This window comes from Trachymyrmex septentrionalis, unplaced genomic scaffold, assembly GCF_001594115.1.
Source record: "Trachymyrmex septentrionalis isolate Tsep2-gDNA-1 unplaced genomic scaffold, Tsep1.0 scaffold40, whole genome shotgun sequence".
Lineage (NCBI taxonomy): Eukaryota > Metazoa > Arthropoda > Insecta > Hymenoptera > Formicidae > Trachymyrmex > Trachymyrmex septentrionalis.
This window is the reverse complement of record NW_017305569.1, coordinates 4960114-4987311: the sequence shown is the minus strand read 5'-3', so window position 1 is coordinate 4987311 and position 27198 is coordinate 4960114. Positions and strand designations below refer to the sequence as shown.

At 32.2% G+C, this 27198-nt stretch overlaps 1 protein-coding gene across 2 annotated transcripts; it reads left to right on the top strand.

Moving 5' to 3' along the window:
• Positions 1 to 18: 18 nt before the first annotated feature.
• On the top strand, positions 19 to 24007 carry LOC108751143. Of its 2 annotated transcripts, none has more exons than XM_018491187.1 (16): positions 19 to 248; positions 15342 to 15657; positions 15990 to 16310; positions 16891 to 17123; positions 17323 to 18153; positions 18782 to 18955; positions 19044 to 19248; positions 19474 to 19715; positions 19788 to 19915; positions 20365 to 20635; positions 20744 to 20960; positions 21024 to 21149; positions 21380 to 21462; positions 21541 to 21665; positions 22032 to 22274; positions 23475 to 24007. In XM_018491187.1, the coding sequence occupies exons 1-16, from the start codon at positions 185 to 187 to the stop codon at positions 23580 to 23582; spliced, it is 3687 nt and encodes a 1228-aa protein (XP_018346689.1). In that variant the 5' UTR covers positions 19 to 184; the 3' UTR covers positions 23583 to 24007. The 2 variants fall into 2 exon arrangements, with proteins under 2 accessions (XP_018346689.1, XP_018346688.1); XM_018491186.1 differs by having other exon boundaries at positions 15987 to 16310.
• Positions 24008 to 27198: the final 3191 nt, after the last annotated feature.

The window sequence follows — 27198 nt, the reverse complement described above, 5'->3', positions numbered from 1 at the left end:
AGCGGTTCATTATAGGCTTGTGATCCAAAATGGCGAACATCAGTAGGCACCACAGCTCGCTTCAAATTGACGACGACCGGTCCAGGTGCGCGGAATCCTGAAGAAAGGTTCCACGCGATATCGCGTCCTTGACATTCGCGTTCTTGATCTTGCTAGGAGACGCGCAGGGTTGCGAGAGCAATCGATGATCATGGCGGGATCCAATGGATCGAAGGTCCTCGTGACCTTGACGATCCTTGCACTGTCCGGTAAGTTCGGGAGAGGAAAGGTTGGGATAGGGTAGTGAGTCAGGAGGTGGAGGATGGAACAATTAGACGTGCAGTATTTATGTTAAATGCTCTGCGATGAATTCTCAATGCCTGTTGGAATATGTTTTTTAATAAAAATTTAACAAAATATTAAACGTAATTTTAATTGCGAGTCTATCTATAATAATTATGAAACAACAAGTTCTATAAAATATTCGACAAAACATATAATTTAATGCACGATTATAATTGTTTTAATTGTAAACATATAATTAAAAAAACAAAGAACAATTGAAAATGTAATTAATAATAGATAAAATTTCTATTTAGTTATTAATACATTTTGCCTAATCTGTACAGATTATAAAATACGAATTACGAAAGATATACAAACTAAAAGTTCACTGGAGATATCAATGATCGCAATGTGATGTTGTCGTGGCGACGTTAACGCCCAGTTTAAGTATGCCGGTATCACATCGTTCAGTCGCGAAATAATTAATGTAATTTACAAAAAGAATGCAATGTCTTGAAACGTATCTTGAACCTGTTCGATAGGTTTTTAAGCCGGCGGAGTGTCGGCATGTCCGAAACCGGTATCTTGACCTCCACCGAAAATTTCGACAGGTTCAAGAATGCTTGTATCGACGCGTCGACGCTTCATCACACGCAGCTATTAAGTAATTGAGGAATATTTTATCATTCACCTGATGAATATAACGCCAGTAAGCTCTACAAGGATTGCTCCAGGATAGTTATATTTACATATGATGAATGTAGATCCTGATTTTTTCGAAAAACATGTCAAGAATTTATGCAAATATGTCGCGACTGCGTAAATAGAAGTATGTCCGGTTTCGCAGCAGTGTATGCAGTCAGTACTACGTGAGGAGATAAGCGCTTCGGTATCCGTGTCGTGCCACTGCATGTCTGGTTTCAATTCTATGTAGATATCTTATTCTATATAAAATCGCGAATAAAGTCCGTAAAATATACTTACACACTATTATAAAATATGTATAGCAATAACTTCGAAATAGCAACATGGAAAAATAAAGATATTAAATAATAATTTACTTAATTAATAACATAGAGAGGGAAATCACGATTGGCCATCTCCGACTAGCATTTTGCCGAACATCGATTCCAAGCAGACCATTCATGTTTGATGAATGTTTATACATCATATGTTTTTATAATATGTAAAAATGTTAAATGGATGTTATTAACGTTAACGTTTATTAAACAGTCGAAATGTCTTGTATGAAATAATATTTTAAATTAGTAAAAAATTTTTAAATAGACGTTATAAACATTTCATAACATTTCAATGACATTTTTATAACGTTTATTAAATAGTTTTAAAAACATATCAAATTTTAAGCGGTTATTTATTTTACATATTAAACGATTAAATTTTATTTTCAACGACTATTAAAAGTATTTTGAACGTAACTGTGTGCTTGGAATGGTCTTCTTATCTGAAATCAATTATTACTATTTAAATTGTTATTTTCTTGTAACATTTAAGTTGTTGTTTTCTGTATTATAAGAAAATTCTAAAGATTTGATCTTCTCTTGCTAATGATTTTGCGCTCGCGTGTGTATGTAAAAATTAAACATGTTATCATTTGTTTTTTTTTTAATATTAAAATTTTGAACGATTAATCAGGGATTTTTTTCCGTCTACAAGAGAGTCGTTCAAACAGCTGGATTTTTCAATTAAAAACCGGAAAGGCGGCAACCGCAATCGTAATTAATATCTCGTTATTATACATCACAATGAAAATAATTGCAAAAAAAGATAATATAACACCGAGTTCATTCCTTTTAATAATTGAAACGTTCAAATCGAAATCTTCACGTTTCAGATAAAATTGGCGACGCGATTACGAAACGCGTACACGCATACGCAATTTATCGGTAAAGCCCGTATAAAATTGTAGAGATCGAATAAGTGATATGGCCTATATTTTCTCTATTCGTGTCTCACCAACTGTTTTCATATAAAACGGAGATAAACGAAGGAAACGTGTGTAACACTTACTAGATTTATAGTCTATACGAGGCAAGTGTTCAACATTTACATCGAGTGATTTTAAATTGAGTTGTCTAAATACATTAATATAGTTATTATATTATAATTATTAGTTTATTAAATTAACACTTAATTAAGTGTGTTATTAATAGATCATGGAAATTTGTAAAGTTTTTCTTAACATACTATTTTTTTTAAAGCATAAAACAGACATTTTGCTGTATGAAAAATATTAAATAATCGCTGGAGATTTTAATGCAAATTTTACGGATTTAATTTTCGCATATTTCGCCTCCTAAATCACAGAAACATATATAACCGTTATTGCGTTTTATGCGTTTTCGCTTATTACCATTCTGGAGCATTAATATTCAATTCTGTGTCTCTTCACGTATAAATTAATGACTGACGCACCGCAATCCATTTCGTGTTAATATCGTTGATTTATGAATTTATAGGCTAATATATTTTCGAAATATTGAATTGGTATCATTATCAATTCACTGCGTAATATCAATACCATGATGCTCGATGCTGTAAGCATTCCTTTTCACCGATGAAAGAGTCATCGGCTGACGCGTCACTCCCGTAGCTTTCGTGAATTTTACCGTCGCTATATCGGGTTTTCCGTTTGCGCAAGGAAGAATATTTGCATGAAGCTACTAACGTCATCACGCTGGCGCGGCGGGAGCAACGACATCGAGAAACGTATATCCGGCATAGAGTTTCATCACTCCCTGACTTTCGCCCAACCGCACAAACCGTGAAAGTATCACGAAATTACTGCGTATACAGTAGAACAAAAACGAAGACTAGTTCAGACTACACAGAGAATCGCTATTTTCAAGATCTATCGAGATAAAAATCCATTTATCTGCCGAATTCATGAAAGCGCGAGTCGAAAGTCGAATTTTAAGCGAAAACGTTTACGGCACGAAGGATAAAGAAGTGAATTATAATAATTGAGTTTTGAAAGTAAAATAGTTTATCACGATATCTGAAACAAAATTAAGAAAATCAAATAAATTTTTGTGCAAAATATGTCTTAATAATGTTTTAAAACACCTTTTAACATTATTATTGAATTGAATAATGATTAATGTAATTTGTGATGTTATTTCCAGCTTCAATTTATGATTGCTTTTCAAGTCTGACAAATCGAATCGGCGGACAGTACAGAATTGAAAAATATATTCGCAAACATTACTAAACACCAAGATTCATTTTAACCGAAAATAGCATTCTTTCTCTTATTTATTCTTACCTAATTTCCATTTATAATTATAAAATAAGTATAAAGGGGCCAAATATAATCGAAACTAAATCTTGGTGCTTAACAATATGATATTTATGAGTAATATTTATACATATATATTTTTAAATATATACATTTTTCAAGTTATGCTAATAAGCGTCTTAAAATATTGTAAAGAAAATCACTGCAATAAAGACAAATAATAAAAGATTCACATTTCCGTATAACATGAGATTATTTCATAGTTGACGTTTATAGACTAACTTCCGTATCGGAATTGCGTGCGCTCTTGTCATGTCACGATTACCAGCTGTCGTGAAACAATCCATCTTTCTTTTGAAGTGGTGTCACTTTCATGTGACATTGATTTGCCTATATGCAATATCGATTTAATTATACAATTTCGCTTGTTGAATTGCACTATGCGGTTAAAAAATGTCACATTTATACCGATCGAAAGATATCAAATAAGCATCTTAAAACAAAACTATTTTACAGAGAATTTATTTGAATATATATATCAAAATAAAGAGCTACGAGCCAACCAATTATTTAGTATGAACAATAAATCCACAAATATTTTGACCTAAACATGAGGTCATTATCATATATAATGTTAACAAATATACAATAATTTCAGACCGAGAGAAAACGCTTTTATATTAAATTTCCACTTGATCATTTCATCCAAGAATTCTTCGACTCTGTAAATACAGTATTATGTAGCGATTATAGATATGCTCTTCATAGATTTTTAGAATGACAGTACACAAACAATTCAAGATAATGCGTGCATGATGCATGTGTTATGACTATCCTGCATTGAGCTATGACAGTGGAAGCTTAATCTTGTTATTGAAGTAAATCGCTGTTGAAGTAAAAAAAAAAATCTCTGTCAATAACTGTAACGCTAATATTATAGTTGATAATAATATCTATTAAAATTGTAAAGGAACGCGTATAATAATATCAGGAAAAAAAGGCATATATAAAATTTGTCAAATAAAAAAAAAAAAGAATTTATTTTTGATCTCCTTGACTTTGTTTCAAATATCAAGATCATTAATTGAACTATCCCCCTTTCGAAATTCAAGATTGTTACAATTCACTTTTCTATCTTTCGTGTCGTAATTGCATCACGCGGATATGAAATGTCGCGTTTACAGCGAAAAGAATAAATATTGGGCTGGAATGGGGTACCGTTAAGTCTGCCGTTACCGCCTCGAGAGACGGCACATAGCACGGTATATACGTCCACGGGTAAACCCCTGTCAGGTTTCTTTCCTGTTCTTTTATGGTTGCGTTAGGCTTATCGACGTTTAGTTAGTCCAAAAAAAGGAGAAGATGTAAAAGGAAAAATTGTGAAACAGTATTAATAGTAAAAAAAAAATTAATTGTGTGTGCATCTACCATTTGTGGTTACTTCAAATATGTGTCAATTGAAATTTAATTTATTAAATTCGGGGTACCAATAGTGTGTGTTGAAAGAGCGGCACAATAGTAGTACTCGAATTAACTTCACCACAAACAATAAGATGATTACTTGAGATTTAACGTAAGAGCCATTATCACGCACACATTATGGGAAATTCGCCGAGGCCGTGCGAACCGGATCGATCTTTTGAATTAGATAGGACACAGGTCGGAGACTCCCATGCTTAATCGGTCACCTTTCTTGAGGTCACCCGTGTATGTAATCGCACTAATTCCGCTTTCAGGTCAATATCGTTATTACCAGTGTTACCAGCAGAAAAGAACTTGAAACCGGTAATATTTTTACGTTTGCCCCTCTCTCTTTCTTTCTACATTTCTCGCAAATAAGATATTCATGATTTCGCCGTCGAGAAAGGTGTTCTACCTTCTCGTGAAAAGTATATAATATTCGTGTCTCTTGGAAATATGTGTTACTGTGAACAATTACCTTTTCTTACGCACAGTCCTTTAGCTAGTTTCACTACAACCATTCGTCATGCTGACCCTAGCAACCTACGGTTTTACAAGTAACTATAAGAATCTTATCTTTATGGTTCTGCTTGTGCCATCGTCTTCAATACTGTGCGCTTTCTTGAAACTGCTAATAATAAACGGGCGACGGAAACTCCGTTGACTGATACTCCGTACAGATTTTCTGCTTTTTTGTAAAACAAAAATTTACCGTATAAAATATTTAACTTTAACATTAAAATTGCATTCAGCTTCATTCGCTCAAAATTGTATTCAGCAGTAATCTTACAATTATATTTCTAACTTAGCATTTTATTATATTAAAAATTTTTGAAAACTAAGTGACTAAGCTAATAGAATATATTGCATTAAAAATGCTAATCTACACTTTCCCTGAGTGAAAACAACATAGTTAAATGCGGGATATATTTTTCTACTTGGTATTATATATTATGTTAAATAAGATCTTATTATAAAGAAATTATTAGTGTATTTAGAGGAGAAATTTGCAGGGTTCAAATCCATCCGAAGTTTTTTATTCATTTCCTGAGAAAATTATCATAAATATTTTAAATGTACAATAATAATAACAATAGTAGTATTAAAACACACATCGTTTTTAACGGGTGATAACAAAAACTCTCTTTAAAAGATCCACGGATACGCCTATGAGAGAAATAATACCGTTTTCATTCTTTGAAACAATTTCAATCCTATCCACGAACATTCCGCAAGAAACGTTTGGCCAGAAGATAATTAACGAAGTAAAAGTACCACCGTTAAAGATCGTTGCGCCGCGTAGCTACTCTCTCGCATATTTGCCACTAATTATTTCGAGTACGATTGCATGCAGGCGACGTTTCGTCTCGTACGATCGTGAGGTGAGAATCGTGGTTCCAGCCAAAGATGCAGAATATTCCAGCCTCCGCGAGAGGCTCGGCGGAACTGCATTCCGTTCGTAACGACGGCGGCGCCGCTTGCTATGCGATTCACCTACATTCTCATGGCTTCTCGGCTCGCATTAGAGAGATCGTAGTGCCCGTGAACTCCGTTACTTGTTTACAACGCGCAAACTGTAAAAAATATCTTCCATTAATACGCGCCGATAAAACGGCGCTCCGCTGCGCTGAGTGGAACGACCGACTGTAATTTTAAATAGACACGAGCTCATCTTGACCAGTGTCGTCGGATCATTTTGATCATGTTTTTTCAAAGGAAATTCGTAAAAAGTTGTTATTTCTTTCGAAATTAATTTTCAGTAACATACAATATATGCAAATTACGTGACATATTCTCTCTATAGCTTTATATTATATCTTGAAGCAAAATAAATAGGTATAATAGTAGAAATGCAAAAGTCATCATATCTAAAAATAAAAAGAAAATAAGATGTTGGAATTTTTTGGATTTTTTCTTACAAATTGAATATTGAAATTATGTAAGAACAGTTACGAATCTCATAAAATCAAAGAAGAAAAATTAAGTTGCAAAAGAAATTAAATCTCTATACTCTGACTAATCTATGTTTCCTATATAAATTTTTAATTTTCATTTATTATTATTTTTATATAAAACTTGTTTTGCCAATTTTTCATCTGTGTTTGATATTTATTTTTTATTCAAATTTGACATAAATATAAAAGAGAAAAAATCATTGTATTTTTTTCAATAAATAATTAAATGTAATAATTTGTACTGTAGGATATAAATTTTTTAATTTGTTGACAGAATAATAAATTTTTATTAATTTTATTTATTAATAGAATAATAAAAATGCCTTGAAATACAAATTTTGTTTAATTCAAAAACCTACTCTAAAATTTAACTGTTTTTAGATTTCAGTTCTATAAATTAACTAAATCCTTTTGTAACTGTGAAAGTAATTAAGTGTATTGTATTTTAATAAATAGAAATTGTATTTTTTATACCATATTACATATTTTGATAACTCAAACAATAAATTTTTGTTAATTTTTTAAAATCTTGGTAAGATCTTGAAAGATCTTGAAAAATTAAAAAAATCTTTAATGAAAATAATTATACAAGTTTTTTCGCTTTCACCAAAAAATATTTCATGTATAGACTACTTTTGCAAATGGGCTATTCAAATGTAAAATAATAAAAGATAGTAATATAAAAAGTAATGTAAATTGTAATAATAAAATATAATAGTAAAAATACGAGTTTTGATCTTTTACGTTATGTATGCTTTAATTCATCTTCAACCTACCTTATTACTAATAATATAGGCATATATTGATTTATTTGCTTCATTATTCAACATTGTTACTTGTAATGATAATTATGAGTAATAATGTTGACGGAGCAACATTTATGATCGATACTTTGTTGACGCGCGTGTTCAATATTTTTATGATTCGACATACTTTCAGGGAGATAACTGTGTAGCAGATGAGAATCTTATCGCGAACGCACACGCCGGGCATTGTATTTTAATTAGAATTAAAATTACGTTCTCTCATGTGTACATACACCGCCAATTGTCAGCTCTCCTGGTACAACAGTTTGCTTGCAATTACAGTGTATTATCCTGTTACCTGGAATGTCCTACTATTGTGAGCATTATGCTTGCGGCTTTAGCCGTATTTAGAGTTACGGCGGATAGTTTGCAATGCATATATTATGCTGGATGTCATCGGGAGAGGATGCCGTGAGAATCCAAGCAAATTGTACAGCCGCCTCTATCCCGTAAAGTTTGATAACTTTTATCACTACGCGGAAGAGCGGAAAGCGCGCCAGTGAGTTTTTCCAGCGAATTTCCGTCGACATCTACACGTTTGAACAATATTTGAACGCTTCGTGCGGAAAGGAAACCACGAGAAATCTTATCATTACATCCACTTCCGTATTCTCTTTCTCACGCATTTAAGATTATAATGAGATACAAAGTAAATAATAATTCTTAATAGCATTTAGCCATTTACATAAAACTGACTATATTAATAAGAATGAAGAAAAGAATGTCGGTAGTTTTTATGCTGCAATCGGTGCACTACTAACGCTTATCAAGAGATTTCATCAAGAGTTCAACAGAACGTTACAATTTATATATAAGGATTTAAGATTACCATTCTTTTATGAGAAATTTCACTGAAAGTTTTAAGCGGTCTAAAAGCAAATGTACAATAATTTTGCGTACAATATTCCTTCCTTACAAAAAAAGTACAAAGATACTCATTTATACGTATAAAACAAATTCCAAATAATTCAATGAGAAGCAATTTAGTGTACTTCATCTCAATAGTAATTTATCATAGCCTAAGTATCATCAATTGTTTTATCATTCCTTCACATCAGCCGTCATTGTAGCGATTTAATTACGATAAGAAAGCATTGTGCGCTCTGCAACGGTGTATTGTAATGAAAAAAGTCTACATCGGGAATGCTCTGAATGCAACTCTAATCGTATCTGCAGAACGGGCATCGCGTTCAAAATCGCTGCGTGTCGTATGCGTTGTTTAACGATTAATTTAAAAAAGGCGTAGAAGCAAGGTCTCGCCAGAGAGAATACTCGCAAACTAACCGCGGCGAACCGAATCACGAAGGCATAAATGTTAATGCTTTTTACCTGAACAATCGGTACCTTCGCTAATGAATAATTAATAGTTGACATGATCAGACAGCGATGCGAATGGCTTTATCCGCCCGGCTAGATCGCGTGTTCGCAAAAACGTTGAAGTTCTTGTACCGGAGATATCTTAGAACGTGCGACTAAGCTTCCTATTATTTCGCAGTACCGCCTGGATAATGATCACCTTCATGTTTTATCAATTTCCACTCTCGCGACACGATAATTTTATGTGGATCGTAATGATGACATGAAATGTAATTTTCTTCATATGCTTGTTTCATGATAACCACGTCTTGTAATTCGCCTCGTCAAAGCAATAATTTGGAACCAAATAACGCAAATAGTGAATCGATTGCAGTTATTTAATTTTTCAGTATTGCCTGCAATTCGAATGTCTATTAAGCATCTCGTTGATTCACGAACTTCTATTTTGTACACAATTGTAATCATGGTATTGGTAATCATCGTTAACGACATTGAATTTTCAACTAGTCCTTTTATTACATTTTTTTAAGTTAAATTGTTTCATTAAGATTTCTGCTATTAATATAATTGAATAGAAGGGAGGATACGCTACGAAAGACATCGCGAATCTTAATGTGATATCGTCAATCTTGTTTCATGCTATTGTCGCTAGCGGTGAAAGTTGCAAGAAGAGGGAAAGGCTCATAAAAAAAATGGTTCTCTAAATATGCACACTTTCTACACAATAATTCTAGATGCATTTTTACGATCGACGAACATCCCGCCGGATGCAAGAATATTTATGCGGTCATGTAAACGTTCTACGTGATAGATGGGATTAATTGTTTTGGCCGATATATTCTGCATTTATAGACAATATTCAGGTCAACCATGGCTACTATCGAAACGTCGTGATCTATGCCGCGGCTTGTCGTCTTAGTTTCACTTAAATTACTTCGCGCATCGTTGCATCCCCACGCGAGGATGCAGCATTGTCTAACAAATATACAAAATGCAAATCATTTTCGAGAGAGATTCTTCTATTTGAGAATCGAATGTACCTAACTCAGTTAATTTGAAAATTGTAAAACTAAATGTTACATGTATGTCCGGTCGAATAAAATTATATTACTAGGAGCATTCAAATTAATTAAATTAAATTATAATTCAATAATTATACAAAAAAGATATAATTTCTTGTACAAAAATAAGTCTTATACAAAATAAACTTTTTTTGTTCGAGACTTAGAAAATCAAGTTTGAAAATCATGGAGTGCGCATGCATTTGATAAAAATACGGTTTGTGGAAAGACATTGTAAATTTTATCATATTTACATTTACATGACTTTATGCGTGGCTGGATTAAAGAATATAACAAATAGTCAAATTTTATTTATTTTATTGAGAGATTAAATTGTTCGTAACAAAGGCTTGAAGGAAAAAAGTTTATTCTGCACTTTTTCGACTTACTTTTTTATCGGACAAAAGAATCTTCTTATTTAATTGTTCTATAGGTTTATCTCTACCCTGTATAAACTAATATTGTCTAAATGCAGTGAAGCCTTCAAAGAGAGCTGAAAAAATTTACCTCTAGTAAAGAGATCATCACAAGTGTTTGAGAGTGGGTTAGTTTGCAACTAAAAGATTTTTTTTCTCGAAAAATACAAAAGTTACCTCCTGGTGTACTGAAAATCTGGTGATTATATTGAAAAATAATATAACTTACATTAAGTGTGTTTCTTTTATTTCATATATGATTATTGAATTATAGTTTGTATCTTTGAGTGCTCCTCATATGTTTATCTAACAAATTACTTATTACATCTCATAAATGCAAAATAAAATTTCTGTTACGATTAAAGTTCGATAGGACAAACTAGCAGATGTTTTTCCGGTTTTAATTTTAATTTTTTTTGTTAAAAAAATCGAAATCGTTTAACTTGCGATACGCTTCAATTACAGTTATGATATTTTTAATTTTTTATGTTCCTAGTGTTTCATCTTTTAATTAAACTACATAAATTTATACTTTTTTCTTTCTATTTCCATTTCTACATGTAATCGACAATGCTGCTTGTTAGTGCGATTTTTAATTTCTCATTACGTATTAATTTTTATGATAATTATATAGACACTCTAGATATATATACACTTAATTAATAGATGAAAAGAAACGATATAATTATAAAATTTTCACTGGTTGATTTTATCGAGAACTTCATGTTATTTACACAACCCATATAGAAAATGTTCGTTACATAAAACGGAAATACCCTGCAATTTTCCTATAAAAATAGAAATATACAATTAAAGAACGGAAAGGATAGAGCGTTTTGCTTACATTCTATTCATTTTTATCCTCTTTGGTGCTTTCAATATATAATTATGACATTAAGGAAGCAAAGCCCAGAAAATAGCGAGCATAAGTCTTATTTCTAGTGCAATTCTGTGTGAAACGGATAAGCGTGTTATGATAATATTAAATGTGTATCATTAATCATATGGGAAAGATCTCACGAAAGCAATTCAATGCAGCTAGCTTACCTTTCTTTAATACATTAGTTATCAGAACACACGTCATTTGTTCATCTCTTTTAGATTATATCAGCGTTTTTCAATTCGTTTTGGATTATATCATCTGTTTCCAATTTACGACACATTAAATAACGAGTAAAAACAAATGTGTCGAAGTCATTAAGTACACTTTAATTATCAACACAGATTTGTTTATCAAAAACCGCTAACACGACATTCAGATATAAAGAATAAAATTTTAGTTTCTATTTTATTATTTTAAAAATAATTTTATTGCAATGAATAGTATTGTTTTGATTAAAGCAGGAACAAACACGATATAATTTAGGTAACTTTCACCATTTCTAAAATATTTTTTACTTTGCGCTTTATTCGCTATTTTATTTATGTCTTTTTTTCACTTCTTTTTACTTTTATTAATGTTTTCGTGGCACACTTGGAGATTCTTTTTACGGCTTCCGCAACATTAATTAAAAAATTCTAGATTATATAATCAACTTTTGTTTAATTTCTTAATTTCTCTACAATTTGGTATTATTTGCATACATCACATACAAAGTTTCTAATTATATGTTATTACTGCATTCGTTCTTTTGATTTAGAAAGACAAGAAATCAATTTTTAAGAGTACTTTGTATTCAACATTTAACTACATTATTACCCCGTTATAACAATTTCTCATCCTTTTTCTACCTTATCTTTTTATGCTCTGTCCGGATGTTAACTTGAAGGCTTGCAAAATTCTGTACTGAAGGTACGGAATTTCGCAAGCCATCGACAACAGGTGCGAACGTTTATCTTCACCAAAGTTTCTATAATGTCCGATAAATACTTTTTTATTGCATCTGTTGCATTATGGCCAAGTTAGAACTAGCGGCTGATAGCAATCGACAAGAATTAAAGGTATATCAGATGTACAATCTCTGCAAAAAGTGACTGGAATTGGAAATTTATACTTTTCATATAAAAATATGAATATATGCATATAAAACAACTTACAACAAGACCTCCAAGCGACGTCCTAGAGACATTCAAAGAAACGTATATCCTCTTGAGCCGGTTTTTCATTATCTGGCTAACTTAGTTAGGTTTAACCTGATATTTTGTCCAATAGGCTTTATCTATGATGATGTTATGAATGGAGCTCTTTTGGTGAAACATCAGGTTAAGCTTAACCACAAGTTAACTAGATAATGAAAAACTGGATCTGAATGTCCTAAGGATATTCCTAGGATTTCTTTTGGATAAAATGTGCTGTATTCGATAAGATTAATATTTATATTTAACAATTTACAGTTTAAATAAAAATATTCTCGTTTTATCCTAATTAGTTTTTAAAAATATGTCTACTTCTTATCGAAATAATTTTTAAATCAATTTCAAAATCACTATCAAACTTTTTGTATTACTTTCAAAAATAATTAAAAATTCTGTAATTCTTTTTCTTATTTTTGTTCAAAATACGTGTAATACATTCTTAAGTGATCATTAAAGTCGCTTGATCAAGTACTGTCTCATCTCTAAAACAAAATCGATTTTGCTCTTTTCGTCTCGGCAACAAAACTATCGTGAGTAATTGAGATAAGTGGCTAACCGCCGTAGTAGTTACTTCCGTCTATTCCTTGATTGGTCTTCCTATCAAGAGGAATCTTAGCCGATCGATTTCAATGTGCCGATCGCCGACGACGCGCTTCATCGATGTCAATGAACCTTTTTACCTTCGATTGAAAGGCGCAAGGTGCCATCGAGGTACGAGAAGAAGAAGTGAGCAGTGTCCGAGAACTGGAGAGGTGAACAGAGCGCAATCGTAATTTCATACCCGTCACGTTCACGATTGGTCAAACGGTTCGATACTGGCCTCGAGAATGTCAACCGTTCACGAGTACCGTTTGCCTCGACGGATTGACTGTGGAACCTTTTTTACCCGGTATGGATCATTGCGCTAGCTAAGCTACCCTTTCACGAGAAGAAGAGCGCTGACAATGAGATCACATGACTAGTCGAAGGCAGGGTCACGGATACAGCTTCTCTACTGTCTCGAAAGTTTAATCTGCTCGCTCGAGTAACACGATACATGTTAAAGAATTTTTCTGAGCCTGAACAGCATTTCCTCTCTTTTTTAATTAGTCACAAATATTTTACTTCAATTTTTAATATGTAAAAAACTGAGTAGTAGTTTTTTAATTTAACAATAATTGTACAATATAAGCTAAAAAAGTATTAGTCAAAAAATTAAAGAAAGCTAATATTAGCCGAAAAAATGTTGGCTGTGAATACGCCCTGAAAACCAACTTCAAGAAACAAAACAACAAATAATTTAGTTTATAATAGCTTATGTTTGCTGCGGTTTTAGATAAATAACTTTTAAACGAGTAAGTGGATCCAAATAAATTACTATAAATATTTATTAGAATTTCAGTAGTATATATTAACGCTTTAAATTTTTAGTATATACAAAAAATATAGAATAAAATATTTTTTTTAATTTTTAATGACATTTTTATTTTCATATTTGCGATTTTTTTATAAAAAGACAAACAAAAAATTCATTTAAATTTTTTAAATTCATAAAGACTTTTAAACTAATAAGGGAATCGTGCTCAAATCTTACACAGATACGTAATAATGGAACAATTTATGCAATTTTTATATTTTTAACGCTTTGAGATGTGGCACATACATACATAAACATTTTTTAATAATTTTTATATAACTTTTTTAAATATATAAAAGAATAAAATTTATGATAAAATTTTCTCGTCGTAAAAATATGCAAACTTTAAGAGAATAATTACGTGCGAGAAAGAACATTCACGTTACATGCGAAGTAATTTGTTGAGGAAATGAAGCTATTTATGACATGGCAGAGCAATCGCGAAAAGATTACAGTAAATTTTCGTTACCTCGACACAAAGGGCCATTTCATGTATCTTCAGCATCGTGCGAATTTAACAGTTCGAAATGGGGAACCTTTAAATAGGGCCGAGATGCGAATCAACGATACCGTAAAGTACCATTTCAGAGTACGGTTTGAATGCAAAATTATTTCATTTGTGACTGGATCAAGCACGAGATCTTTCTCACGCAAGCATGGCAGGGCTAATTACGTCCTAATGATGATATAATTATATATTTTTTTACGCGACGGAATGAGGAAGTGACCATTGCAATTTAATATTTTTCTTTATTTGCTGCAACAGTCCCTTGTGCGGTCCTCTGTCCAACCTTTTGATTTTACACGCCGACACGGCTAGTCTTAAAACGCAATTCGGTCTTCTGAACAGCCGCGTTGATATAATATTATGAAAAGAAAAAAGTTCATCAACCTTATACGCGAGTATTATATACCGCGAGTTTCTCGAGCATAGCAAATATTCCTATACGACCGTAGGTCTAATAATCTCCACTTCAGTGGTTTACCGTTTTAATATTCGCGTAAAGTACGAGCGTGCATTATATTTAGATTTATCGCCCTCACGTATAAAATTTGCAATACAATCGAGCATAAAGCTCGATTTCCTGTAACATCCTATTATCAAAATCTCGAAGGTGAAAAATTCTAACTTAAAATTTAATTATATTATTAATTAAAAATGTTATCTTAAATAATTAATATATATTACTTATTTTAATAATAGTTATTTTAAAACAGGAAAGAGAAAACAAAAAAATATAGTTTGAGATAAATTCTCTATTTTTTCAAGAAAATATATTGATAAAGTAGGTATGTGGAAAAGTTAACGTTAACTTTCGTTCACTTTCAGGAGTATTGGCCATACAGAACGATAAAACATCTTCTCGAATGTCTCGGGAAAATATCGTGTTGAGTGCTAGTGCTTACACCGGCCCTGAAAAAACATCCAGTAGGAGTCACCCAGACGAGTCTTGGACTTTCCAAAGAACCGTTCCGGCGTTTCAGCTAGAAAGCTCGAAAAACGTTAACGATTACGACGGAGAGGAGACCAGAATTGTGTTCAAGGATACGAGTCACGACGAATCTATCAACGAACTGACATCGTCAAAGCACGTGGCTCATATCGATGGTAATAACATCGAGACGAAAGCCGGCGAGTACTACCAGTAAGCTTCATTCCGTTTCTATGAATACTGATAAAAGGGCGAATTAAACGCAAAGGACGAAGTTCTATATAAACGTAAATGGGTTCTTCGTATTAACGTAGTACAGCTATATAAGATCCTGCTATGAGCATTAGATGTCGATATTTGCCAAAGCTTCAATTACGTGAATCCATCAGAGTTTCAATTAACTCAATCTGTGTTTCTACTCCGAATAGGATGTAAAAAAGGGAACTAAATGTTATATTAACAATAATCAGCGTAAATTACGATTAGTTTGTTTTAATTCTAGTTAAAAGTATGATTAATCTTCTAAAATAATTTATCACAAGTAGTATAGTGCCTACCACAAGCGAATCGATGTCGGGGGAAGAACAAGGGGCTCCGCTAAGAGTAGATCTTCTGTCGGAGCCCCATCAGCTGGTTGGCGCGCCGAGGCAACGAGCACAGCATTCGCCAGCGGATCAGCAGCGGCGAGGTCGTCAAGAGACCTCGAGGACTTATAGCGTGCCGCCGATCTTGCAAACCGCTCCACCAGGTAGACAAGCAAATCCCGATATACAGGACATTATCACTGGTATCGTCAAGTTGCTCAATGGCAATGTAAATGTAGCCGCGAACACCGTGAGGCCGTTGAGGCCGATACAAGCCACGAGGTAAGTCGAAGAATTTTAATTTTCCTACATAGAAAAGACTGTTTTGCTAAAGTATCTCATAATTTAAATAGATACAGATTAAAAAATAACTATGTTGGACCATCAAAATAATTATATTGTGTATGTCGCTCAAACAAATTGCTATGATATCAAAATTTTTTACTCATTATGCTTGAAATTCTTATTCTTAATTATTTTGATGGTACCATAAAATCATTTTCAGGTCTATATTTAATTTTTTTAGATATTCAGCAAAATCATCTTTTCCGTATATCATATTTTATACGATACTATTATATGTGACGGTTTAATTAAATTCTTTTAGTATTAGAATTATTAATTTTTGAAAATATTATTTCACATATTTCCGCATATTTATGTTATATATTTATATGAAAAATATTAAGAGACTGTAGGGGAGGGGGAATGCCTTTATATTTAAAAAATATTACATATATATAAGATAAATTTTTGGCGCAGAAGAATCCCAAAAATTCGCATTAATTATTATTTCAGATGCAAACATGACAAGTACGCATGTATAGTATGTCTCATTATTGTAATGACATTGAATTTGCAGGATCAATAACAGAGGACCACCCAGAATATCGGATGTGCCACCATTACCATCAGACTTTGACACTCCTGGCATGAATCCACCGCCGCCACCGTCATCACATCCTTATCCATTTGAAAAGCCTCCTGCACCTGACAGACCGTTGTTGCCACCTGAGAGACCCATTAGGCCCTTTATCAGCGGAGTGCCATTACCAGAACAAGTCGTGCCGCCTTGGAGTTGGGATTCTTCTTATAGTACGTCGTACAACCGTAAATAATTACGCATTTAATTAATTACTTATTTCGCATGGGTGCTTTAACATAACAGGACATACAAAACAAAATAATTTTCCGGGTAATTTTAATGAAATGAGACTTATTTAATTATAATTACAAAATAATCTTTATTTTATTAAAATTATACGGAAAAAAATTAATTAATTTTTCTTTAAAGATGGGAACAGACGACCGTCACCTTACCCTCCGCTATCGTCATTGGATTCCTCCTTCCACCGTGACAAAAACCTTTCAACGACAGAGAACTCGCAGTATGATTTAAAACCGGAATCCGAAACGCCTCAAGAGAGCTCCACAATAAAGAAAGATGCCAGTCATCAAGAAACACTTATCGAAAACGACGATACTAAGAATTATGCGAGCAATTCTAGCAAAGATCGAGTCGAAACTACGGTGGCGGTCGATGATTCAACTATTCAGAATACAACGAAGAAACATGAACCCGAAGAGTCAACAAAGAAGCCTATTAACCACAAATATTATACACCGTCGAAGGAAAACAAAATCAACAGTGAGGAAACATTGATCCTTGGTCTTGTTACGGACGTCACTTCGGCTTACACGACATCACATTTGGAGTCTTCGGTAGCATCTTCGAACAGTGAGATTAAAGTTACGAAATCTTCGAAAAACGAAGAAAAAACGTTTTCGACATCCAAAGGAGAAAAATCGACCGAGAAAGTTATCTCGACCACCTCGAAGACTTTTTCGACCAGCACCTTGAATATCGAGACCAGTTCGTCGGTCCAAGTGATCGAATCTATGTCGACAAGAGTCGTCCTTCGACCGACCGCGACTACCGTGAAATCAAGTGTTGATACCAAGTTTGGTGTGAGTTTGGAGCCTAGTAGCACATCAGATATCGAATACATAGAAACGACGTCCAGCGTTTCGACACCGACCGATGGTCTCCCTATGACTTATTCGAAGAACTTGGTCACGACGGAGAAGAACATTCATCCGACTTCGATATTCACGAAAAATACAGGCAAGTAAAAGATTACATTAGAGACGTGCACAAATATTAGATTATTAAGAAAGTTCTGAATCACTCTTCGAGTTTTACATATAAATGTATTTAGAAATAACAATTATTCCTCAAAATTACGTTCGAAAACTGTTCACCACTAATCTGTTTGCTGCCATATTCTCGATACCATTAGTCTAGAGGCATCAAGATATTATATCTCAGTACAGCCCGCATATAGTTCTGCATTGTTTAATTATGGTCTGTTTCACTCAATGAAACATTTCTTGCAAGAACGACAATTCGAAACTGTTGAGCAAGTTAAGGTAACTTATCAGGAGATCTTCGCATCTAAAGAATTTGAATAATTATACCGAGATCAAATCCAGCAATTAGCAGAATGATGGCGAATGATTGTTCGATGGCCTTTCGTTTAAGGAATAATTATTCGTTTCTGAATAAATATGTATGTAAAAACTGAAAGATGACTTTTCTAGCAATCTAATATTATTACATGTTATTTTTATTTATACTGTAGCATTTTTGCACTATTGCTTACATGCATAATATTAATGTATAATCCATAATTAATATGAATTATTTATTATAAATAAATAAATAATTTATGTGAGATATAATCATAATATAGGATCCACTGAACGATATCGTCCGCGACCTGGAATTGTCTTGGATGATACTTTGGATTATACTGGGGCGCAAGGATTACCAAGTCAAAGACCTTATGTACCCTCGAGACATCCATCTTTTGGTGACGTCTTTGACGTAACAGTTTCGGCTATTCAAGGACCCGGAGGAAGTTCTGGTAATTTTTGTTTAAATATAAAAAAATGAGAATCTTTTTTTAAATGACTGAGTTTCATTAACTATAATCATTTCTTAATTTAATTTAGGGGAGAGCGTTAGAGTGTCTCTAAATTCAGGCGGCAACGATGGTGACGTCATATTAACTTCTGCAATAGGCGGAGAAGGTTTTGTGAGTATTGACGGTAAAAGAACATATCTGAATTTATTCGATACCACGGAACGGACGCTCGCACCTACCCATGTACAACCACAACCACCTAGAACGCAACCGCCATCCATCATCGGCACTGGGTATGCCTTGATTTAATAGAATGCTTTTTCAAGAACGTATTATGTCAGTAAAAAGAAATACATTTTTAAAAGCTTTTGGATTTAAATCTTCTGCCAAACGTTAGACGATTTATTAATAATTTGTTTTCTGTACTCTTGGAAAAAAGTTCACGACAATGATAAGACGGCTAACTTGATCAAGGATAAATATATGTTACATAAAAAGTTTCTATTTTTCTTATTCAGTCTTGCTATTCCACAACCGGACTCTCCTGTTGCCACTTCCCGTCCGAATGTACCAAATCGGAGGCAACCACCGTTATATCGAAGACCGACACAGCCACCTGTCAGAATAGACACTTGTATCGTAGGCGACACAAGTACGTGCGACGCAAGTCAACACGAAGCTTGCGCGACGGTTCAAGGAGTATCAGCTTGTCACTGCAAGCCAGGATATGCGAGATTGCAGCATTCGCTGCCATGCAAAAGTTAGTAAGCGTTTAAAAATCACAAGATACATGTTACGATTACGCAGTTTGCACCCTGTATTTCTCTTTTAGAGATCGTCAGTATTGTCGTGTCAATTAGAGTTGACAAATTTTATGACAAGAAAGTCGTATGGGACCGAGGACTAGCTGACAAGGATTCGGAATCTTATCAAACTCTTGCTTATGAGGCCAATAGAGCCGTAAGTATATAAATTAAATATAACAATTAAAGTTTTATTACATTTATTTAATTATTATAATTCTTAATTATTATTTAAAATATGAATAAGAATGAAGACGTTTAAGAAATAATTTAAACTCTTTTTTTTTACTAAATTTTGTATTTTAGCTAACTAACTAAATAGTGTATTGATTTTTTTACATACATTATATAAATATTATATAAATTTTTTTACATACATTATATAAATATTAAATATTTTTAATTATGTCTATATCTGAGTATGAAGTAAAATAAAATATTTATAAAATTTATTAAAAAGATCTCGATCAAACTTATAACTACTTAATTAGAATATACAAGTTAGTTAAAACATAGAAAACAATTTATTTAACTATCTCTTTTTTTATTTATTAAATAAATGTAATTATCTGATTATATTTATTCCGTTTATAATATGTTTTACAGGTTGAATCTGCCATGTCTATGACACCATTTTCGGATGAATATATGGGATCGCTGATAAACAATGTATATCAAGGAGACGTGAGCCAAGGACAAGGTGGAGTTTTTGTGAATGCAACCCTGAAATTAATTTACGAACCGAGAACAATTAGGTCAAGCTTAGCCGGTGAGCTTCAAAGACATCTGCTAGGAGTTATTCATAGAAGAAATAATAACATTGGAAACAGTGCCCTGTATGTGGACAGCCCACCAGGATCCATATCAAACTTGCAAGGTAAGACTCGATCGTTAATTGTAATTAATAGCTATAACTGGTGCGATATTTTGCAAAATTGAATATAACTATAAAAGTTATGAATTTCTAATGCAATTAAATTTATAGATTTAGACGAATGCGTTTCATCGGAGTTGAACGATTGCCATTCATCCTCCAGCTGCACTAACACTTTCGGCGGTTTCACATGCACATGTAATTCAGGATTGAAAGATCCTCATAAAAACGATCCTAATGAATCCGGCAGAACGTGCTTGTCGTGTCCCTCAACTTATTGCAATAATCGCGGCACTTGTTCCTATCAAGGAGATCAGATGCACTGCACGTAAGTAAACGCGATTGTACAAGTTCTTGTTAAGTGCACTGAAAATTTTTTCTTAATCTTTAGATGCACCGGCAATTATTACGGCACACAATGCGAGGTCGACGGTGAAGTTCTGGGCGTCGCTATAGGCGCATCGGTGGCTGCGTTAATAATAATAATTCTGACTCTAGTCTGTCTCGTTATGTGGAGGTAATTATCGTTAAAAGATGGCCGCATTCAGCAGAACATTTATTTTATAACTATTGGAAGTTTCCCCTCGCCTAGATAAAACTATATTTCTCTAAAAGTATAATCTAATCAGCGCAAAGAAAATAAACTTTCAAAAGTTGCAAAATATATGTTCTGCTGAAAATAAATAATACAATCAATTATTATTACTGTACAGTAATACGCGAATTCAACTGTACATCGTTTTACAGTCGTAAGTGGTCTCGCGAACAAAAGTCTGCAGGTTCTCCGGTGTATGGTTACATCCAAGGTGGAATACCTGGTACTCTCCCAGGTAAAATCAATTAACAGATAAATTTAAATTTGAACTTTTGCTAGTGGATATATATTTAAAGACATAAATAATTTATAGGGACTTTAGCGAGAGTTGGTTCTGTAGGCACTTTGGCGTCTGTAAAACAAGGACCGCCAACGAATTTGCCACCTTACATGTGGGCTCATTTTGGGGAACACATGGCTACTGCGAATCTCTATGCGGTATGCATCAGCTTCTTTTATTAATGATAGAAGAGATGTAATAAGAATTTTGTTAATGAAGAAAATATTGCGTAATTGATGTTGAAATTGGGAAAGCAAATAAATAAAAGTAATAAATTTTAATATGTTCATAAATAGATGACAGACAATATAAATTTGATCACATAAAAAATATATGGTCATTATATTATCAACTGCAAAGTATCTATTAATTACCGAAGCTACAAATTAATTTTTATGATATCTATGCAATAAATTATAATGATTAAAGTCACAAATTTTTCTTATTAAGTCACTTTAGTTGTATTTATTAGTAAGAGTTTTGCTTGTTAATAAGAAACTTCTTGACAATTTTTTTATTGGAAGACCGAACCAATGGGCCCTACACGACCAAGCTCAGCGATGTTCGGTTATCCACCCATGAGCGTTCACGGAACATTGCCTCCGGTCCCATTACCGCGACTTCAGGCCCCATCACGGCCGAGACAAAGACCCCAACCAGATCCGGATAGCTCAGATTCTGAGCCGCAAGATAAAGACAGAGCTGACCTAATTCCTCAGAGCAGTGGTTTTCACGTGCCGAGGCCAAAATCGAGATCTTCGTTAGCGGTAAGTATTCATTAATTCGTTGAGCATGTATCATAATATTCGAAAAAAAATGATAATTTCTAAAATCATAAAAATGATTTATTTTTATTATTATGAATTTATTTCTAAATTAAATATTTGATGTAGAGAAAGAATTGGTTTTTAAATTTATCTCTCTGGAATTTAGTAATGCTTCTTTATTAAATTGTATAATGTAATTAAATAGCGAATATACACTGAATAAATAAAAAATTTGTTTATTGAGGTATAGTTTTAATACTTCAATATGATTGGAAACAAGACCGTCTATATAAATATTACAACTTTAAATACAAAGCGCCTTCCCGGTCCGAGTGTTAAGATGTTGAACTACTATTTATCTAATATACATTCAATTAAATTGAATTAATATTTCAGAAATAAATTGAGAGCCGATGAAATTATCGGATTCACACAATCAATCTGAAACAAATAATCCCCCCAAATTCTCCCAAATCTTAAAAAACTGTAATAAACTTATTGTGAAAAATATTGCCTCGGCCGGGAGTCGTGCATTCCGTGCGAGCGTCCTGAGCCTTTAGACTACCGAGACAAACTCGCACGGAATGCAAGAGATCCGGGTTCGACTCCCGGCCGAGGCAATATTTTTCACAATAAGTTTATTACAGTTTTTTAAGATTTGGGAGAATTTGGGGGGATTATTTGTTTCAGATTGATTGTGTGAATCCGATAATTTCATCGGCTCTCAATTTATTTCTGAAATATTAATTCAATTTAATTGAATGTATATTAGATAGTAGTTCAACATCTTAACACTCGGACCGGGAAGGCGCTTTGTATTTAAAGTTGTAATATTTAATACTTCAGTTTTAAATATAAATTTTATAAAAAAAAAAGGTTTCTTTAATCCCGTCCCCATGTTAATTGAAATTTAATAATAGATAAAAATAAAAAGAAATTCAATAATTATAAAATCAATTTACAAGACCAAAAGAGATTCAATGACGCAAAGTAATTTTTAATCAATTTATTCCAAATCGTCATATTTTTGTGCAAATGCTTTGTTCTGATCCTTTTTCAATTTCCTCTTCCAATTTTTAATATAATTTAAACTGTTCGATTTCGTTTTAATTCGATCCATTTGTATTACTATTTAATTACTATAACTACAGAATCTAATTGACTTTTAGTTATGTATCGATGAAATTACTTATATTTCAGAATCAAAGTGGCATCTATAATGACGTGGAATACGACCAGGGTGATGTTCATCATTTATCGAAGAATAATATCCCGATGTCTACTTACAGACCATATTACAGAACGTGAAATTCGTTGCAAGTGTAAGCGTACGTGTCAAGGGACTGCACTAAATAACCCATCACGAATTTATCGTCTAAAGTGCTCAATAAATAGTGCATTAGGACACGGTGTGATGCTGCTGCTGCTGGTGTTGGTGTAAAGTAATCCCACGGTAGAAGCTGCAACTCGTTTCAGAGTCGTCTGAACAAACGAACCGAACATAGGAAGATTTGCACACATGAAGTGGAAGTGAGCATATTTGTAATCTTGCTCGCTATAAAGTCGTGTTCTTGTAGTCACGCGATATCGTATTTGCGATAGATCGATTAACTGTAATAATAAGTGTAATACACAAATATTTATTACCTATTCAGTTTCGTTATTTGAATTAATATTTTGTAAAATTGAAAAGTTCATTTTCATATTAGATAGTTTTAAAGAGAGACACATATGCGACGATTGCACATATTTAACTATTTTTAACTAACTTGTTATTACTGTTAGCTCAATACTCGAGTAAAAATAATTTATAAGAACAAATATATTGACTGTTTATGATTAGTTGTAATTGTTAAGCAGAAACTAACTGTTGCGTTATAAATATTAAATAATTTAGTAGAGAGAAAAATTTAATGTTTATGATAAGTCACTTTAAGAATTTAAGAGTATTAATATAATTACAATTAATTTATTAAAATCTTTGTTTGTGAAAAAGGTATACCGAAATCTAAGGGCAGTAAATAATTATTTTCTTACGCATCATGAGATATTAGATACTTTAATTCATTAAGCACTCAATGTAATTATATATTGTAATTATATTTTTTAGATTTAATACAAATGTCAATAAAATTTAATTTAGTTTTTACTTTGTCTGTCTAACTTGTTAATACAATAATATGAGGCAAAAAATTAATAAAACATATACGAAATTAAAGCAATAATAAGTAATTTAGCAAGTGCAATTAAAGTATAATTAAAGTTTAATTAGAATATAATTACAGCAAAAATATTATAATTTTTAAATTAATTATTTACAAAAATGGCAACGAAAAAAAAAATATAAAAAATATAATTTAAATAAATATAAAAAATACCATTCAAATAAATATCAAAAATATAATTCAATTTTCGTAGAATATATATCACAAGCGTATACGATGTCAGATTAAGTGCAACGAGAATCAAATAAATAATACGTCAGTAAATACGTTATTTATTTTCTAGTGATATGTGAAAATTTAAAAGATTTTAATTCGATTGTGTGACGGAGCTGTGCGCGTCGCAGTTTGCACACGTCAAGTGCCATCGATCCGCATAACACATACGCGGTCGAGACAACATTGACGAGAATAAAATATTTAGTCGAGTGAATTCCCAACGAATGAACACTAGATACGTACTAGTATAAGTAGGAGAGGTGAACAACCTCGATCGATTTCCACTGTGAGGTTGACTGCTCAATGTTTCAAGCGTTTTATCCTCTTTAGGTCCGCGACAGTCAAAAGTTGCAAAAATTGCGATACAAAATTTCGCCCATCTTTCTAAACATTCCACTACTATGTTTTTCATCATTTTGAAGCAAAATCAATTTATATGCATCATTTTTGCAGAATTTTAATTTTAATCTTAATATGATATTTTCTGGTTAGTTTCATCAAAATTACGGAAATGACTAATTAAATCGCTTCTTTTTCTACCGGAACTACGCTCTCATTTGGTGCTAATAAGCTGGAGTTATGTCCAATTAAAATCTTTTAATCAAAACATGGATGGAAAGAACAGGGCAGAGAAACGATTTACTGTATTCATATTGGAACTCTTATGCACTCTTTTGATCTTTTTGTTCCGCATGCTTTTGAATGCTTAATGGCGCAATTCTTCCAGTTTCTAAAGTAGTCAGTAGGGAAATCTTTCATGAATCACCGTCTCGCGGTACAATGCATTTCACTTTCCCTATCTACGTTTATTGTTCAATATTTGCCTAATGACAATCTCGTAAATCTATAATTATAATTTACGTAATTTCTCATAATTGTTGTAATGTAATATTCTTTAGAATGCTTCATAATTTTATAGAAATATGCTATATTTCTATATTATGAGAAATTACGTAAATTATAAAAATAATAACACAGAAAGAAAAATTTATCGTTTGTTATTAATTATAATATTGTTATAATTAACAGATTTTCGCAAAACGTTAAAAAATTATGATTTACAGTTTCATTAATAGTTTTATTTTAATGACAGTTACATAAACTGATGGTATGATATACATATGTAGGAAAGAATTATACTATATATGGTTATACTATATATGGACATATTTTATATATAATTATATATAATTGTATATAAAATATATCAATTTTTTATATAATTATATATAAAACATTTTTTCTTGGGTGAAAACAAGAAAAGAATTAAATTAAACAATAAAAATAAAATGTAAATTTTGTATTTATATATTCACATCGAATAATCAAATTTAATTCTGTTACCAAATTTGAATTTGAAAAAATGTTTAGTTTATCATGATCGGCAAATACCTATTTGTTCGTTTCGAATAAAAAAGACTATGCTTCCGAAAAATTCGAGAGCTTTTATAACAAATGCATGTGTATATGCATTGTAAGTAAAATGTATTTGTTTGTAAAATATATCCGTTGTATTTCATTCCGAGTTCGATTGTCCGTTGTACATTCACACAGTGATATATATATATATATGTACAGGAAAATGCATTTGTATATACGAGAAGATTAAATTACTTCGAAATATTGCTTTCATTCGCGAGCTTTACATTCAGCAGTGCAGTCTCTCTTACTTTTAATTTAATTTAATTAAGCTCAAACAAACACTGTAAAATAATTCTACAATTTTGTAATATTAGAGATTAATTACAGTTTTATAAACCTTTTCGTGTCTTGTTTTTATAAACGATACAATAGTTATTAAATGCTATGTAACAACATATTTTATATCTATTTATCTTTACGCACCACTTTCTTTACGTTTTTATATAATTAATTGATTTAACTCTAATTTTTATATAATTATCAACGATGCCATAGTTTGACTGTAATGCTCGTACGTCGGGCATGCTGGACATTTCGAGCAGGAGAATACGCCCCCGAGATAAATTACGAGTTTTATAGTAATAATAAACACACACACACATCGTATCTTTGGACTGGAAGTATTAAATTTCTTTACACGGCAATCGTCGCGTCATTTATCGAACAACAGACGTTAGCAACAGTGAAATCATGTGATAATGACGTAAATCGACGGGCAGCAAATATTTTAATGTTTAATTCATGGTATCTTCAAGTAGGTGTGTTTAATAGTATCTGTAACGGAAACACATTTTTTTAATAACTTTCACTTTCTGTTACTAGTATAAATGTATCTGTTTCATAAATCTATTTTTCTGGAATTTTAAGCATGCATGCACGCTTTTGAAAATCTCATTTATTATTTTTATTAAATTTTATTTTATTATTTTTATTGTATTTTTGTCAAAAAATAAACTAAATAACAATTAAAAAATTAATATGTCTAAAATATTAAATAATTAAGAAAAGCGAAATCGCTCTATCGATAGCTAATTATATATTATCGAGAGAGACAGAGAGAG